The following is a 19,241-nucleotide window of genomic DNA, read 5'->3' as shown; positions in this document are numbered from 1 at the left end:
TCCTTTTAGTGTGTAAATTCCTGTCATGTTTTTCTTTTGTGGTGCCCACAACTACGATATCGTCAGCAATGCGTATGCACCCAGGCACATTCTCCAATGTGATCCATGCATTTCTGAAATAAATCCTGGCTTACTGATGAGCCATACGGTAGGCGCAACAAGTAATATCGTCCAAATGGAGTCCTGAAAGTAGTCAACCCGTGCGAACTTGCAGAGAGATGGCCGGCCAGCTTTGCATCTAATTTTGAAAAAATTTGGCCTTTGCGAATTTCAGATTCAGCTCTTCTACCATGGGGATTTTGTGAAGACAACGTTTCAATGCCTCGTTTAGTCTGAGGTCCAAACAAACCTGGATGGTGCCATCCTACCTGACTATAGCTGTTATCAACCTGCACCAATCTGTGTGCTGTTGAACACGCACGATGATTCCCTGCCTCTGCATAGTATCCAGCTCGGTTTTCAGTTCGTCCATGACATGGTGGATCTATAGAAGGAACCACATCATTCTAAAAACGTAGGACAGCTTCTCCTTTGAAACTTCCCAATCTGTCGAAACGGTCTTGGTAAATTCTTTGTAAATCTTGGATGGACTCTTTCGGGTCAAACCTGTTCTGCTCATGTGTCTTTGGCATGCTGCCGATCCCATGGATCGTTACGATTTGAAGCTTGCTACATGTCAGCAGGTCTGCAACTGTGTCGACAATGTAGAAAACCTATTGTGACCAAACAGAGGCTCCATACCTGCACTTGAGCACCTACACAGTTGATCAGTGTACCGATCACCGCAGTGAATCTTGCCTTTGTCGGTTGTATCATGGCTTTCCATCCCGCCAGGTACATGTCCTTTACTATTTGCATCAGAAAAATGTTTGCACTTGCCCCAGCATCGACACTGAGCCACAATGTATGTTGGCCACTTTTCTCTGGACTCACTATGTCAATGGTTGTGAATGCTGCCCTCTGTGTAACCACATCCATTTGGTTTGTAAGGGTTATTACGTGGAAGGCTTGCAGACATGTCCACAAGATTGATAGTGATATGAATAACACACAGGGTTAATAACCAATAATCATTCATTTAAAATGATAGCTATTACACATCTTTGGCCCCTTGGTCGGAGGTGCCAACTATTCAGGAATGAATGTTCTTACTCAAATTCATGTTATTCTGCAGGAGAATAGGGTTTAAAGACATTTATTGGCTTTCACAGGAATTCAACATAAAGTAATTATGCCCAATAATTACACACATACAATGACAGGTATTCATAATCACACAAATAATGACTATTAATCACATAATGATAACTATTGTGAATAATCACAGATACAATGACAATGATTATCAACAATAATCACACAATAACTGTTAATAATCACACATATGAAGTGATGAGTTTTTAATTATAATTACCCACAAGCTCGAGATACTTATGCTATAAGACCAGAGAATTCACTGGCTCACAGATTTTGAGCTCAAGGGGATCAGCCTTGTCGAATTCTGTAGTATTTAATCTAACAACCTCTTTTTCTACCTCTCGCAACATGAGGATCAGCACGTTTAAAGGTATTACCTCAGCTTGCTGCCTTAACTGCAGTTTGAACAAGAATAACTTTCCATAACTTGACTCGCTTCCTAATTTTCCAGACCTGTGACAGGTGCCTTTTCAAGGCTGGAGCAACAGAGACAGTTTCGTGGCCTCTCCTTATCAGTGAAAACACTGTCTGACTGGAATCCCTTTTTACTAACTGAACATTGCTAACAAAAACTCACTTAAAAACTCAAGTTAATATGAAGAAATTAACTTCAATTAATTCAGGTGCACCTGCCACTACTACAATTCACTACTGAGATTAACGCCACGACAATTATACAACGAAAATAGTTAAATAATCCAACTGAAGTGGACAATCAATTGCCTATTGTGAATTGCAGCAAATTCACCAACAGCAGCTGTTTTTAGTGTTAATGACAGATCCTTACAAAGAAAAGCACAAAGACCCCAGGGATCCTTAAAAGTAGCAAAGCACCAAGCTCCTGACATCATCAGAAGTGGAACCCCAGTAATGACATCATCACAGGGGAGACCTGACAATGACATCATCACAGGGCACAGCTAGAAATTACATTATCAGAGGGGCAGAGCTGAAAGTGATATCATCAGGCACTCCAACTTTGAAATCATTCAATTCTGTGCCACCCCCGATACCCAACACCTGCAGTGAAGCCATTTGATTACACTGAAGTTGTTTATGATCTCTCTGTGTCTCAGGTATCAGGATTAATTTAACAGTTTTAGGGATTTGTTCCTACAATAAAATGCTGGAAACACGGGTTCAGTGAATGTGGTTTGAAATGTGTGTAAATGTGTCAGTGAGTCAGTGACCTGGTGAAATGACACAGTTCCAGCCTCATAGTCCAGCTGGACTCGGATCCTGCTCTTAGACGGGATTAGTGGGAGATCATTGTGTCTGGAATTGTGAAAGGCCATGAGAGAATCAATATAAAACTGTAAACACCAGGATTTACTGCTCTCCCCAAGATAAGAGTCCCCCCCTTTCCTCTCTACACTCCCGCACACAATCCCTATACCCCAGTGATTCCCATCAGACTTCACATCCCAGGAATGGGATCCTGAGGAGAAACTCTTGGAGCAGAGAACTTGGGGATAAGTTTTAAATCTCTCTGGTTTAAGTGGGTAGGGCTGTTTCTGTCCAATCCATGTTACTGATCTCAGATCATCAGACAGAACCAAGTTCCAGTTTGCTGTCTTTGGATCCAGGCTCATCGGTGACCTTTTTCCTAGAGAGGAGAGAAGAGATTGGTCAGACAGGGATATTCCACTCAGATCAATGATTGACAGCTGCAGGGTCGGAGTGTCAGTATTTCCCAGACAGTGTCAGTCCCATATTACCTTAGACCTTTTTTTGGTTCGTTCATGGAATGTTGCCGAAACGCAATGGCCCTTGAAACGGTGGTGGTGATCTGCCTTCTTAAACTGTGTAGTCCGTGTAGAGTTGGTATACTAACAGTGCTATTATGGAAAGAGTTCCAGGATTTTGACCTGTGACAGTGAAGGAATGGTTACATTCTTCCAAATCAGGATGGTGTGTGGTTTGGAGTGGCACTTGCAGTTGGTGGTGTTCCCATGTGTCTGCTGCCCTTGTTCTTCTAGGTGGTAGATGTCGCAGGTTTGGAAGGTGCTGTCAAAGGAGGCTTGCCGAGTTGCTGCAGTACACCTTGTAGATGGCACACACTGCTGCCATTGTGCGTTGGTGGCGGAGGGAGTGAATGTTTAAAGTGGTGGATGGGTGTGCTGATTAAGTGGGCTGCTTTGACCTGGATGATTGACTGGTAGGGAATTTGTACTGAATTTGAAAATAAAACATTGATAAAAATTGATTAAAACCCTAATTAACCAATTAATAAGTACAGTAGCTAAACCAGAGGGAGGAGATTACTGTATTTAGTCAGCATTTAATATTTATAGTAGAAATCTAGCATTCGGGACCATATAGTTAATTATAACAATTTAGTCAGGATTTAATAAATATTTATTTATTTTATATTAATTAATTAATTAGTGCCAGAAATGTCAGTTAGAGGGGTGAAGTGCTTCACCTGTGAGACGTGGGAGGTCGGTGACGCTTTCAACGTTCCAGACGACTACATCTGCAGGAAGTGTACCCAGCTGCAGCTCCTCACAGACCGTATGGATCAGTTGCAGCAGCAACTGGATGCACTTAGGAGCATGCAGGTGGCAGAAAGTGTCACAGACAGGAGTTTTAGAGAAGTGGTTACACCCAAGGTGCAGGCAGATAGATGGGTGACCGCTAGAAGGGGCAGGCAGTCAGTGCGGGAATCCCCTGTGCCTATCCCCCTCTCTAACAAGTATACCGTTTTGGATACTGTTGGGGGGGATGGCCTATCAGGGGAAAAAAGCAGCAGCCAGAGCATTGGCACCACGACTGGCACTGTTGTTCAGCAGGGAGGGACAAAGCGCAGAAGATCAATAGTTATAGGGGTTGACTTGTCAAGAACAGCTGAACAGGTTAGGCCTTTATTCATTAGAGTTTAGAAGAATGAGGGGTGATCTTATTGAAACGTACAAGATTCTGAGGGGGCTTGACAGGGTAGATGTTGAGAAGATGTTTCCACTAGCGGGGGAATCTCGAACTAGGGGACATAGTTACAGAACAAGGGGACACTCATTTAAAACTGAGATGCAAAGGAACTTCTTCTCTCAGAAGGTAGTGAATGTCTGGAATTCTCTACCCCAGAGAGTTATGGAGGCTAGATCACTGGAAGTATTTAAAGAGGGGGTAGATAGATTTTTGAAATATCGGGGAGTTGAGGGCTATGAGGAGCTAGCACGAAAGAGGAGTTGAAGTCTGAGGCCGATCAGCCATGATCTTATTGAATGGTGGGACAGGCCTGAGGGGCCGAATGGCCTACTCCTGCTCCTATTTCTTATGTTCTATATCATTGATGAAGCAGTTGAAGTTGGTTAGGCCTAGGACACTACCATGAACAACTCTTGCAGTGATGTCCTGGACTGAGATGATTGACCTCCAGCAAATACAATCATCTTCCTTTGTGCTAGATATGACTCCAACGAATGGAGAGTTTTCCCCCGATTCCCACATTCGGTCAAATGCTGCCTTGACGTCAAGGGCCGTCACTCTCACCTCACCTCTGGCATTCACCGCTTTGTTCACGTTTGGACCAAGGCTGTAATGAGGTCTGGCAGGGGGGTGGGAGTGGCCCTGGCGGAACCCAATCTGAGCATCGGTGAGCAGGTTATTGGGTAAGTGCCCCTTGATCGTACTGTCAACGACATCTTCCATCACTTTGCTGATGATTGAGAGTAGACTGATGCAGCCAAAATTATTTATATAACCGTATACTTGTCGCATTAAATGAATGCCCTTCAATCAGAATCCCTGTTAAATAGCAGTGTGGGTCCCAGTCCTGTACACGCAGTGCAAACACTGCAGTGAGACACACAGTAGCATTCTGTTTAATCACATAAGCCCCTGGCACTGTGCACATGCTCTTCCAAATACAATGGAGGTTATTCACCAGCACACAACACTTCCCACAGCCTCACAGTTACAGCAACACAATCTCAGCACTGGCTGTACTGGGAACAGCTCACAGGAGTGTGACCTGGGCTCTCTCCCTCCTGTTACTGTTCCGTCCTGAATACAGCAGACTTTACTGTCGAGGATACAAATAACATCCCTGAAATAATTATGAATCAAGAGTTGAAAGGGAGGAAGGAACTTAAAACAATTACCATCACCAGGAAAAGGGTGCTGAAAAAATTATTCGAAGTAAAAGCTGACAAGTCTCCAAGTCCTGATAGATTACATCCTAGGGCCTGAAAAGAAGTGGCTGCTGCGATAGTGGATACATTGGTTTTAATCTTCCAAAATTCCCTTTATTTTGGAAAGAGCCCATCTGATTGGAAAGTAGCAAATGTAACTCTGCTATTCAAGAAAGGAGGAAGATAGAATGCAGGAAGCTATAGGCTAGTTAGCTTAACATCTGTCAGAGGAAAAATGCTGGAATCTATTATTAAGGAGGTTAGAGCAGGTCATTTCGAAAATCTCAATGCAATTAGACAGAGTCAACATGGTTTGTGAAAGGGAAATCCTGTTTAACTAATTTATTAGAGTTCTTTGAGGAAGTAAAAAGCAACGGGGATAAAGGGGAACCTGTGGATGTACTGTACTTGTATTTCCAGAAAGCATTTGATAAGGTGCCACATCAAAGTTTACTAAACAAAATAAAAGCCCGTGGTATAGGGGGTAACGTATTAGCATGGATAGAGGATTAGTTAGCTAACAGAAAACAGAGAGTAGGCATAAATGGATTGTTTTCAGGCTGGCAAGCTGTAACTAGTGGAGTGCCAGAGGGATCAGTGCTGGGGCCTTAACTATTTACAATCTATATCAATGACTTAGATGAAGGGACATAATGTATGGTCGCTAAATTTGCTGATGACACAGGATAGGTAGGAGAGTAAGTTGTGAAGAGGACATAAGGAGTTTGCAAAAGGCTTTAGATAGGCTAAGCGAGTGGGCAAAGATTTTACAGAATGAGCATAAGGTAGAAAAATGTGAACTTGTCCACTTTGACCAGAAGAACAGAAAAGCAACATATTATTTAAATGGAGAGATCACAGTGAGAGAGATTGCAGATAGAGAGATTGCAGAACTCTGAAATACAGAGGGATCTGGGTGTCCTAGTACACGAAACACAAATAGTATGCAGGTACAGCAAGTGATTAAGAAGGAAAATGTAATGTTGTCATTTATTGCAAGGAGAATGGAATATAAAAGTAGAGATGTTTTGCTACACTTGTACACGGCATTGGTGAGACCACATCGAGAATATTGTGCACAATTTTGGTCTCTACTTAAGCAAGAATATAATTGCATTGGAAGCAGTTCAGAGAAGGTTCTCGCGACTGATTCCTGGGATGAGAGGGTTATCTTATGAGGAAAGATTGGACAGGTTGGGTCTGTATTCATTGGAGTTTAGAAGGATGAGAGGTGATTTTATTGAAACATTTAACATCCTGAGTGGACTTGACAGGGTGGATGTTGAAAGGATGTTTCCCCTTGTGGAAGAGACTAAAACTAGGGGGCACAGTTTAAAAATAAGGCATCTCCCATTTAAGACAGAGATGAGAAGAAGGGTCACTGACCCGAAACGTTAACTCTGCTTCTCTTTCTACAGATGCTGCTGGACCTGCTGAGTGGTTCCAGCACTTTTTGTTTTTATTTCAGATTTCCAGCATCCGCAGTATTTTGCTTTTATTATATGAGAAGAAATTTTCTCTCTCAGAGTGTCGTGAGTCTGTGAAACTCTCTTCCCTGGAGAGCAGTGGAGGCAGGATCATTGAATGTTTTTAAGGCAGATGTAGACAGATTCTTGACAAACAAGGGAGTCAAAGGGTATTGGGATAGGCAGGAAAGTGGAACTGTGTCCACAAACAAATCAGCCATGATCATATAGAATGGGACAGCAGACTTGAGGGGCAGAATAGCCTACTCCTGCTCCTGGTCCATATGTTCGTATGCCCTGGGCTCTCTCCCTCCTGTTACTCTGCCACCCTGAATACAGCTTGATTAAAGCCTTCATCAGTTTAGATACCGCAGTGCAGATTCAGTTGTGAATTGAGCTTAACCTGATGTCCTTCTATACATTAAATTATTGCTCCCTGTTCACTCTGAATTCACCAACACCCCGTCCGACCCTGGGTCTGAGACGCAGACCAATTCCAAGCTGTGAGGAGGGAACAGGTGCAGGAATTCAAAGCTGGAATCTCTCACACTGAACCCTGACTGAAGAAACATCACAGAGAAAGAAAGGGTTAAAAAGGAACAGAAAGGGTTCACTGAACACAGTAAGGTTAAATAGAAATCAGACGGTCAGTGTGAGCCCCGTTGAAGATTGTAAACACACCTTGGGATGTTCTTGCTGTCTTGCTGTTCCCAGTCAACATCTGGAGGACGCTCCCTGGGACAGGGGCTGCCTCTGAGGAGCTGTGTGGGGGAGGAGTTAAGTTCAATGGGCCCCTGTATTCAGTGGAAGCTGACACTGTAAACAAAGCACACGGTGATTGGAAATTGTGACACAGTGAGGTCAAGCCTCCGTCATATTACTCAATGGTGGGTTATATATTCCATCCTTATATATTGTTACATTACAACAGTTACCACACTTCAAAAATAGAAATTCATTGGCTGTTAAGCATTTTAGGATGTCCTGAGTTTGTGAAAGTTGCTATAAAAATTCAAGTCTTCCTTTATTTTACTTTACTCTTTAAACATACAGACAGCCCTGTGAGGGACAGTGTCCATTTAAGAGACACTCTGATTGACAGAGTGTAACCCCACCCCTAACTGACCCATGGTGGGTGAAGCTCTGGCCCATTCCACTGAGGAATGTTTAAAGCAGGTATAACTGGAGACTGAGGATTAATCGCAGGCTCCTGATACACAGACACAGGGAGCTTGTTTGGGATAAAAATACAATACTATACTAATGTGTCTCCTGGCTTGCTGTGGTCATGTGACCTCTACCATGACGCATTCACGACAGGCAGCCATCACAAGGCAGTTTAATAAAGACACAGTACAAGCAAGACTGTTGTCCTGTGAGCTCGTAACATGATGTCAGAGTGGAACTGAGATTGAGTGTTGAACAGCTGTATAGAAGCACAGCTACTAAAAGTGGAACACAGGAATGGTCAGAGTTTATTCAAGCTGCTAAAAGCCACAGGAAGCCACAGAAAAGGAACAAAGAAGCGGGCCACAGCTGAAAGCACTGGGTAGGACACAATGGCTGCAAATTTTCCTCTCCCACCTCCGGACGAAATGAAAGGTGATATGAAGCAGAACTGGCAGTTTTCCTACTCGCAATGGCAATATTGTGAAATTGCAACAGATTTAATTAACAAATCAGAGCAGCTATGAGTAGCTACACTTTTACCACTGTTGGGGAGAGACCGTTACAAAAATATATACCACCCTAAATCTCTCCGAACACCAAAAAAAAAGCAGAAATTTTGAAAGCCTTGAAGGCACGCTTTGAACCTCACATTAATGCAAATTAGGAACGGTATGTGTTCAATATTAGGGCCCAAGTGAAAAAGAGTCCATTGATCCATATGGGACTGCATTAACACACTCGCAAGATCCTGTGAATTTGCACAACTAAAAGCCAATCTAATTAAAAGACAGGGTTGTATTCGGCATAAGAGATCCTGCACTGAGAGCACATCTACTGAGAGAGGACAAACTTACTCTCAGGAAAACAAATCGACATGTGCAGAAGCGCTGAGGTTGTAAATCATGAGCAAGAACATATTCATGGAAGAACAGACCAAGCTTTGCATCGTCCTGACAGACATTCCAGGTTGAAAGGGTCGAAAGATCACAGACAAAGGACAGGATTCAAATACTGTAGAGGACATCACACAAAGGAAAAGAAGGCATGTCCAGTGTGGGGAAAGCAATGTTCTCACTGCAAGAAGCTGAACCATTTTGCACACAAGTGTTTGGCTAGACGCAGGTACAGACGGCCATTGGAGAGATATCAGCTGAAGATTCTGGTGAATCACTGTGCACCATACAACAGGTTGGTTCAATCAGGTTGATAGGTGGTAAATGGTTTGTGACTGTTGGAATGATGACTGCAGAAGGAGAATTTCAAGTCACCATCAAGTGTCAGAGACCAGTGCGTCATGCAACATCATGACCTTCACAGACCTGTGCAAAGTGGCTCAACATGGCGATCCAAAATGAAGCCCATAAAAGTAAGGTTGAGGCTATATGATGCACCATACTAGTGCGGGAGGTCAAATTACACTAGGAGCCCAATACAATGACAAGAACGAAGATCTGGAGTTCCACATCATAGACGACAAGCAAAAGCCACTCCCCTCAGCAGGAGCAAGTCTAAAACTTGGACTGGTAACTCTCAACATGCAAAAAGAGATTTGCAACATGTCACAGCACACTAAACCATTGACCGTGGAACAGATCACACTAACACAAGAACACAAGAAATAGGAGCAGGAGTAGACCATACGGCCCATCGAGCCTGCTCCACCATTCAATGCGATCATGGCTGATCTTGGGCTTTAATTCCACTTTCCCGCCCGCTCCCCATATTGCTTTATTTCCTGTGAGAGCAAAAATCTATCTATCCCAGCCTTAAATCCTAGAGGAGTACAACTATGTTTACAAGTTGAGGATGTCTTCCTGGAGAATATCATCCTGAAGTAAATGAGAGAGTAAGACCAATTCAGCATCCGCCAAGGAAAGTTCCAGCTGCCCTCAAGGCCAGCCTGAATGACATGATAGAAGAGCTGGAAAAGAAGGGAGTAATCAAGAAAGTGACAACTCCTACAGAATGGATTAGCAGCTTGGTAGCAGTGAAACAACCTGGAAAGATGAGAAAGAATTGAACCAAAGGATCTAAATAAAGCTCTGAAGACAGCTCACTACCCCATGCTAACCAGCAACAGAATTTTGCCACAACTTCAGCTATGAAGAGAGACTGGATAGGCTGGGGTTGTTTTCCTTAGAGCAGAGAAGGCTGAGGGGGGACCTGATTGAGGTATGCAAAATTATGAGGGGCTAGATAGGATAGATAGGAAGAAACTTTTTCCCTTAGCAGAGGGGTCAATAACCAGGGGGCATAGATTTAAGGTAAAGGGCAGGAGGTTTAGAGGGGATTTGAGGAAACATTTTTTCACCGAGAGGGTGGTTGGAATCTGGAACACACTGCCTGATGAGGTGGTAGTGGCAGGAACCCTCACAACATTTAAGAAGTATTTAGATGAGCACTTGAAATGCCATAGCATAGAAGGCTATGGGCCAAGTGCTGGAAAATGGGATTAGGATAGGTGCTTGATGGCCGGCACAGACAAGATGGGCCAAAGGGCCTGTTTCAGTGCTGTATAACTCTATCTACTCTAACTTGCAAAGGCAAAATTCTTCACTACCTTAGATGCCAAGGATGGTTACTGGCAAGTAAAGCTGGATGAAAGCAGCAGCTTTTTAACTACATTCTGGATGTGTTCGGGAGATACAGATTGTTGTGAATGCCATTTGGCATCTCCAATGCTCTAGAGGAGTATCAACGCAGACAGCGTTGATGAGATAGTTAGTGATCTTCCTGGAGTGGAAGCTATAGTGGATGATCTGCTAGTTTATGGATGCAGAGACGCAATGGAAGAAGCCATTGCTGACCACGATCAAAATCTAGTGCAACTGTTAGACAGAGCTCACCAGATGAACCTGAAGCTGAACAAGAAAAAATTGCAATTAGTGATGCCCAAAGTCAAGTACGTAGGTCATGTACTGACAGCAAAAGGTCTTCACCCAGATCCTGAAAAGGTGAAAGCGCTAGCAGTGATGTGGCGACCAACAGAAGTAAAAGCAGTGTAATGATTTGTTAGATTTGTCAACTATTTAGCAAAATTCTTGCCCAATTTGTCATCGGAGTGTGAACGATTACGCCAAATTACTGCCAAGGATGTGCAGTGGCATTGGGGCACAGAGCAAGAAGCAGCGTTCATTAAAATCAAGCAACTAGTGATAGCAACGCCAATGCTGAAATACTACGATGTAAATGATGAAGTTTCCCTGCAGTGTGACGCCAGCGAGACAGGACTTGGAGCAACCCTAATGCAGCAAGAACAACCGGTTGCATTTGCATCCAGGACATTAACACAAACGGAACGACGCTATGGTCAGAGCAAGAAAGAGATCCTGGCCATTGTCTTTGCTGGTGAACATGTCATCAATACCTACTTGGAAGAGACAAAGTGACAGTCGAGTCCGACTACAAGTCACTTTAAAGCATTTTCCTCAAACCGCTACTATCTGTTCCAAAACACCTGCTAAGGATATTACTCCAGTTACAGAGATATCATCTGAATGTGACATACAAGCAAGGGAAACAGATGTCCATCACAGACATGCTGTCGAGAGCAGCACTCCCTATGAAGAGGATGCTACGACAGAGTGTGAAATCTTCCCGATCCAACATGAAGCTGCAGCTCGACATGCTCTGGAAGTCATCAACCCAGTGGAGACATTGATTCTGACAGACAAGCACCTTGCTCAAATCAAGCAAACTACCCAACAAGATGCAACTCTCCAAGTGTAGTAGGAAGTAGTGATCAAAGGATGGACTGAAAGCATCAAGGACACTCCTGTGGTCACAAGAGTGTATTGGGCATCCAGAGATGAATTGACAGCCCAGGATGGCATCTTGTACAAAGGAAAGAGAGTCATGATCCCTAAAGAGTTGAGAGATGAGATACTAAAGTGCATCCATGCAAGCCACCAAGGAATTGAGTCGAGCCTGAGGAAGGCAAGAGAACTGCTCTGCTGGCCAAACATGAGCAATGAAATCAAGGACCACCTCAGCCAATCCAGTGTGTGTAACGAGTAGCAAGCTAAAGAGCCACTGATGACACATGACATCCCAGACAGAGCTTGGATGAAGCTGGGAGTAGACCACTTCACTCTCACAGGAACTGATTATCTTGTCACCGTAGACTACTATTCTGACTACTGGGAGGTAGACCAGCTGACCTCAATGACTACCGGTGAGATTGTAGAATGCTTGAAAGCACACTTTGGTCGTTAATACATTCCAGACATTGTGATGAGCAACAATGGTCCTCAGTTCAAATGAAGAATTCAGCTGCTTCATAAAGGATTGGGAAATTCAACACCATTCATTATCTTTACACTATCAACAGTCAAATGGAAAGGCTGAGGCGGTAGTGAAAATTGCCAAAGGATTCATAAAGAAATCGAACAAATCCAGCACAGATATATACAAGGCAATCCTCGAATGGAGAAACACACCGACTGAAGGGATGGGAAGTAGTCCAGTACAAAGAACAACAGTTATCACAGCTACAAGGAGCGACACGGGAACGACACTCCCCAGAGAAGGAAAATCACCCAGATGAACAGCCAGCAACAATGCACACGTGAACTATTAAGAGACTGGCATGATTTAAAGACTATGTGTGCAGTGCATGTGTGCAGAGACTGATGAGAATAATGAACTGCTATGCATGAGAACAGTTGAGTGCATAGTGGGTAACTTGGGCAACTCATAGCGTAAATGATAATGCATGCAATTTTTTTGTTTTTTTTGGGTGAAAAGGTGGATGTTTGGGATAGAAATGCAATACTGTACTAAAGTGCCTCCTGGCTTGCTGTAGTCATGTGACCTCTATCATGAGGCACTCACTGCAAGCAGCCATTACACGCCAGTTCAATAAAGACACAGTGCAAGCAAGACTGTTGTCCTGTGGGCTCGTAACAGAGCTGATATTAAAGTTCAGGGATATTCCCAGCTGTCTGAACACAACTGACCCGACCTGGTCTCAGTCCCTTATCATGGAGAAAAGCTGCACGTTCTTACTGATGATTCCCAATATGTCTGAGTGATACTTTTCACATCCATTCAGCCTCTTCTGGATAAGTTGGGATATATTGGACAGGTTCAGGGTGAGTGCTGGAACATCTGGGTCTGTCACTCTCTGAGTCTCAGTCACTCTGTAATGAAAGAGGAGAGAATGTTTTTATCAGTGAGGACATTTCAGATCAGAAACCCAAAGGGGAACGAGTAATCAGTGCAACAACCTGCACCCCTTCCAATGCTCGTACTGACACCCTGCAGCAACCCATCCTGAAAATGGCAGAATCCCGGGATTTACAGTCTCCCTGTATTCACACTGATGTCCACACGTACAGTGGGATCCTGGTTTGTTGCCACTTCACCCCCCACACCCTCCCCACCTCCCCGTTAGTATCGGGGTCAGAGTGTCCAGTGACAATGACATTACTGGGAAATCTCAGCACCCACTCATTTCTCTGTTAGTGGATAGAATGAGCCAATCACAACACATTTTACTGTCACTCTGACACTGGGAGCTGCCCCTCTCCTCATTTCTCCATGGGCTGGTTGATAGAACCAGCCAATCACACAGCACTTACTGAGCCAATGGAATAAAGCTCTCACTGACACACATGGAGCCTTTAGGAAGCCTCGGTTAGATACAGCTCACTGCAGCTTTCTCTCTCTCTCACTTCCTGTCTAACAGCTTCCTGAGAAACTCTACACACCAATGGAACAGCCCATGTCACTGCCATTTCCCACAGGCTGCCTGAGTCAATAACCCCTCAAACCACAGTTAAACATCACTCAATATTCCCACCATTTCAAAGCACCTTATCTGGGAAGGTTTCCAAGCCGTGATTCTACTTTCACTCTTCTCCCAGATACAGGTGAAGGTTCCCTATCAGCAGCAGGTTCTGTATGACTGAGAGGAACTTACCTGGAAAGGAGCTGCTTCCAGTTCTGTGAATAAAGAGAGGAGATCAAATCAGTCAACAAACAAACCAACACCCAATGGAAGCAAACAGTGAATTTGGGATTGAGAGTAGAGTTCAGTGTGTAACAGTAGGTGGGACCCCAGTCACAGGAATGGGGAATAAGCCCACATTTCACTGCACTCCATCCTGGGGATGTACCAACACTCCGAGGACAGGGCTGAGGGGGCAGGAACAACACTCCAAGGGCAGGACTGAGGGGGCAGCACCAACACTCCGAGGGTAGGACTGAGGAGGCAGCACCAACACTCCGAGGGCAGGACTGAGGGGGCAGCACCAACACTCCGAGGGTAGGACTGAGGAGGCAGCACCAACAATCTTCAAACAATTCAGCCTCACACCAGCCTCACTTAAACATCCCATTCCCCAGCCATGACCCGGTTTATATTGAAGATGTACCTGAATAAAGGAGAGAGGGTCCCTCTGTACCAGACTCTGGATTTCTCCATCTATTAATGTAATCTGTTCCATCCTCTTGTTTAATGCTTCAGAACAGTTTCTAATCTGTGAGAGAGCTCGGAGACCCTCCTGATCGATCAGTTTCAGTGTGTATTCTTCATCTTCTTCCAGCTGTCTCCTCCATTCATAGAAGCTGTTCGATAACTTTCCTTTCAGCTCATTGATTCGTGTCTGAAACCCAAACCAACTCTCATTACAAACGGCCCTTCCACTCAGCTGTTACCCTGAGCCCACGGCACTTTCCAGGGATGGGACAGTTTGTTTAGATCACTACTCCATCACCCATTAAAGATAGACAAGCAGTGGAGGGTGTCTACTGGGAGAGAAAACACACTTTAACCAGGAATCAAAAGAAGAAATGCTGGAAATACTCAGCAGGTCTGGCAGCATCTGTGGAGAGAGAAGCAGAGTTGACATTTCAGGTCAGTGACTCTTCATCAGAACCTTGCCTTTAGCATTGAAGCTACCAGGAGCAGTTGATCAGGCTGTTAAAAAGCAGACGGATCCTTTGGCTTTATAAATAGAGACACAGAGTTAAAGGCAGGAAGTGATGTTTACCTTTTGGGGGGAATTTTATCCCCCAGAAACGGGTGGGTTTGGGTTGGGTAGAAAGCAAAAAGTCAAAATTCTCAAACCCAAACCTGCCCAATCCCTGTTTTAATGGAAGTGGGACAGGGGGTCAGGCTACCAATCTGCTCGGAGGAAGCGGGCCGCTCATTTAAATATTTTAATGAGGCTACGTGCTTCAGAATTTTTTCCCATTGGCTCGCTGGGTTTCCCATCTACCAGGTTCCTGATAATCTCTAAAGACCAATGGAACAGCCCATGTCACTGCCATGTCCCACAGGCAGCCTGAGCCAATAACCTCTCAAACCACTCTCAATATTATCACCACACTGGGAGGATTGCTGCATGAAGCATGTAAGAGATTTTCTCGCATTGCTTGTGGGCCAAGAGTGGAGGAGTGTTTCCTCCCATCCCCTCAAAGGCAACGGGTTATTCTGCCCAGCAACATTCCCCCATCAATGTCCATTCCCCAAATCCCAATTTCCCTGGCTCACACCATCAATTCCTCCCCCACAGCACCCCCATGCCCCTAAACCACCCGGGCCATGCTAAAGGGTCCAATACCCATCTGACCCCTGATCTCTCTGGGCCCCTCCATCAATGGCCTCGCCCCTCTAGCCCCCTGACTAACATTACCTCCTCTCCTTCCCCTGCTGTGGCCTGGTGCCACAGGACTAGCCGGCCGACAGCCAGCCAGCTTCACAATATGCTGGCTGCGGATGGGATATCGAGTCCAATAATGGTAATCAGGACCTGTCATTAAATCAGACTTTTTTCTTCCAGGTTTACCAACCCCAAAACTGTGCACCCCCTCCCTCCCACCCTGCACCCTCGCCATCACCCCCCACCCACCCTGCACCCTCTCCACCACCCCCCCCGCCCATCCTGCACCCTCGCCATCACCCCCCACCCACCCTGCACCCTCTCCACCACCCCCCCGCCCATCCTGCACCCTCGCCATCACCCCCCACCCACCCTGCACCCTCTCCACCACCCCCACCCACCCTGCACCCTCTCCACCCCCTCCCACCCACCCTGCACCCTCTCCGCCTCCCCCCCACCCATCCTGCACCCTCGCCATCACCCCCGCCCATCCTGCACCCTCTCTGCCACCCCCCCACCCACCCTGCACCCTCTCCACCACCCCCACCCACCCTGCACCCTCTCCACCCCCTCCCACCCACCCTGCCTCCTCTCCGCCACCCCCGCCCATCCTGCACCCTCTCTGCCACCCCCCACCCACTCTGCACCCTCTCCGCCTCCCCCCTGCCCATCCTGCACCCTCTCCACCAGCCCCCACCCACTCTGCACCCTCTCCGCCTCCCCCCCACCCATCCTGCACCCTCTCCACCCCCTCCCACCCATCCTGCACCCTCTCCGCCACCCCCCCGCCCACCCTGCACCCTCTCCGCCTCCCCCCCACCCACCCTGCACCCTCACTGCCTCCCCCCCTCCCATCCTGCACCCTCTCTGCCACCCCCCCGCCCACTCTGCACCCTCTCTGCCACCCCCCTTCCCACCCTGCACCCTCTCCACCCCCTCCCACCCACTCTGCATCCTCTCCGCCTCCCCCCTACCCCCAAATCGGGCCTTTATAAATCACAGATTAGGCCTCACCTGCAGTATTGAGTCCAATTCTGGACTCTGCACTTTAGGAAGGATGTCAAGGCCTTGGAGACAGTGCAGAGCAGATTAACTAGAATGTTCCCATTGGATACATCTTTCAAAGTACCAGCACAGGCTGAAGGGCCAAATGGCCACCTTTTGTGCTCCACAGAATGATAGAAATTTACAACACAGAATGAGGCCATTCAGCTCATCATGTCTGTGCAAACTGTAAAAGAGCTTTTCCACCGAATCCCATTTTCCAGCTCATGTTCTGTAGCCTTGTACGTTACAACACATCAACTGCATATCCAACTGATGATTCCAAAATTCCAGGATTGTCTCCAAGAGGGAGGGTGATTTACAGAAAGACCGGCTGACAGGGACATGATGGAGGTTTTTACAATGATCGAGGGATTATTGGATTCACTCGTTGTGTGAGATATTTGAGATGGATTGGGATGGGATGACCCGAGAGCCTGTGTATAAAATCCACAAACACAGAGTTAGATTAGACACCAGAGTCCTCAATCTCTGCAACAGATTCCCTGAACACGTGGTGGGTATGAAGTCACAACCACCCCTTAAAAGGGAGCTGGAGAGGAATTTCCCAGAGTTTGTCCTGAATTGGCTGCAGGTTCCAGAATAAATCCAATTCCAGTTCCACTTTTCCCTACCTTGATTTCAGATTCTGATCTCCCCAAGTCTCGCTGTTTGCTGGAACAATTCTGTTGGACTCCCCGAAGCTTCTCGATTTCTCTCTCCAATTCTTCCTGTAAAGGCAATTGGAAAGAGTTTGAAAGGGATTCAAACTGGAATTTAAAAGGGAAATGATTCTGTTCCAAGAGGGACCTCACTGGGTGTGGATAGAAAGTGGTTTGGGGGGAATCACAGTGTCTGGGTCCTGAGCAGAAATATTCCCGTTTGTGACTCTCAGTAAAGAGGTGCTCTCTGTCCTGTATAAACTGAGTAACCAGACACACATTGGCTTCTTTTCACAGTGACACACCACGTGCTGCATTTTCACACAGTCTCAACTCCTCCACTTCCAGGCATGAGCAGAGGGGAAAGGGAGACAGACTGTGACACATCAGCATTTCTCAAACAACAATTCCCTCTTGTTGTGAGGAACAGTTTTTTCACCCAGTCCCTGAGTCTCCCCCCGTGGGTGTCCCTCACTCCCCCACTGGTGATGGTCCTCTCCCTGCTCAGAGGGCAGAATCCCCCAGTTTTACACAGCGTACAACATGCTCTGCTCGACAGCCCTATGCCATGGAGTGCCAGTTCTCACAGGTGCCCAGACAGTGAATTACTGAGACATACAGTGCCCTCCCCAGGAGGTGCTGAGTGTGGGTGAGGGGCAGTCACCCTGAGCCACTCTCACAGCCTCCCAGTGCCCACCCTGTTCTCTCAGACACACTGTAAGAGAAAGGGGAGGGAGCAAATCTCACTGACAAAAACAACCAGCTGTAAACCCAGACCCAGGACAGTAAGAAAACACTGGATTAAATCAGCACTGTCTGTAATCAGTTCCAATTAATGTTGGTCATTAACAGGAAAACTCTCCCTCACTGTATTTAATATCAGGAACGGTGTCACTCACCTTAATTACAGCTTGTGCCTGATCCAGGCTCAGCAGAGTGTGGGATTTATGTTTCCCTATTATTGTGCAGGAAACACACACACACTCGGCATCATCTTTACAGTAAAATTGTAGGATTTTTTTATGATCAATGCATTGTCTGTTTGTAATATTAGTCACAGGCTCAATTAGGATGTGATCTTTGTAGGCCTCTTTCAGTAAATGTGGTTGTAAATGACGGGAGCAAAAGGATGTTTCACATTTCAGACACGTCTTCACAGCTGGGGTTGGAGTCTCGATGCAGTATTCACACACAGCATGGGCTGAATCAGCAGGAGGCTGTGAGCGGTTGTATTTTTCCACTATATTACACAGAGTGAAGTTTCTCTCCAGACTGGGCCTGGGGTTGAATTTCCGGCGACACTGAGGACATTCAACCCGACCTAGGCCTCCTGTCTCAGCCCAAACTTCTTCAATACATGTCAAACAGAAACTATGCAGACAGGGTAACGCCACAGGATCCTGGTACACGTGGAGACACACAGCACAAGTTAATTCATCTTCTAAATCTCCAGTCTGCATCCTTACAGATCCTGAAGTAGTTATCACACAGCACCAGAGAGAACCAGAACAGGAAATGAAACTCTTATCAGCACTCAGTGCAGGGAGTGACAATGTTAGTTTCACTTTCATGACTCACTCTGGCTGAAGATTAACCGTTTCAGACCTGCAGTAGTAGTTCAGAACCAAAATCCGAAAAACAAGATTGCAATGTTAAAATATGGAGCCAGAATGCAGCAAGCTGGGCTCAGTAAACACAAACCCAAAAATAATCAGCTCAGACCAGATCAAAAATAGTTTAACAAATTAAAACTGGAATAAAGAGGAAAAATAATCTTTTGGGGAGGAATGAAAAATGTAATACAAATGCAAAAGGTTCCTCAGAGGGCCAAAGCGAACTGAAACTGCAAAACAGCACTGGCTACAAGTCATAGCAAGATACAGCACTGAAACAGGCCCTTCAGCCCACCAAGTCTGTGCCAACCATCAACCACCCATTTATACTAATCCTATATTAATCCCA

General features: G+C 45.8%; 1 protein-coding gene across 1 annotated transcript; it reads right to left on the bottom strand.

Annotated features, from left to right (window-relative positions):
• Window positions 1–1,163: 1,163 nt before the first annotated feature.
• LOC137375760 (E3 ubiquitin/ISG15 ligase TRIM25-like) lies at window positions 1,164–18,812 on the bottom strand. The gene is made up of 7 exons (XM_068043149.1): window positions 18,179–18,812; window positions 17,253–17,348; window positions 14,344–14,574; window positions 13,890–13,912; window positions 12,974–13,107; window positions 7,478–7,612; window positions 1,164–2,803 (listed from the first exon to the last, which is right to left on the bottom strand). The coding sequence occupies exons 1-7, from the start codon at window positions 18,737–18,739 to the stop codon at window positions 2,283–2,285; spliced, it is 1,701 nt and encodes a 566-aa protein (XP_067899250.1). The 5' UTR covers window positions 18,740–18,812; the 3' UTR covers window positions 1,164–2,282.
• Window positions 18,813–19,241: the final 429 nt, after the last annotated feature.

The sequence above is a fragment of the Heterodontus francisci genome, chromosome 12 (genome assembly GCF_036365525.1).
Source record: "Heterodontus francisci isolate sHetFra1 chromosome 12, sHetFra1.hap1, whole genome shotgun sequence".
In the NCBI taxonomy this organism is placed as follows: Eukaryota; Metazoa; Chordata; class Chondrichthyes; order Heterodontiformes; family Heterodontidae; genus Heterodontus; species Heterodontus francisci.
The sequence above is the reverse complement of the archived record's forward strand: the minus strand, read 5'-3'. Positions and strand labels throughout refer to the sequence as shown.

Coding starts and splice junctions, on each gene's coding strand:
- LOC137375760 (XM_068043149.1), bottom strand. CDS start 18,739: ATGCAGACTGGAGATTTAGAAGATGAATTAACTTGTGCTGTGTGTCTC. Junction 13,913..14,343: donor ACCCTCTCTCCTTTATTCAG/GTACATCTTCAA, acceptor CTTTATTCACAG/AACTGGAAGCAGCTCCTTTC. Junction 7,613..12,973: donor AGACATATTGGGAATCATCA/GTAAGAACGTGC, acceptor CTTTGTTTACAG/TGTCAGCTTCCACTGAATAC.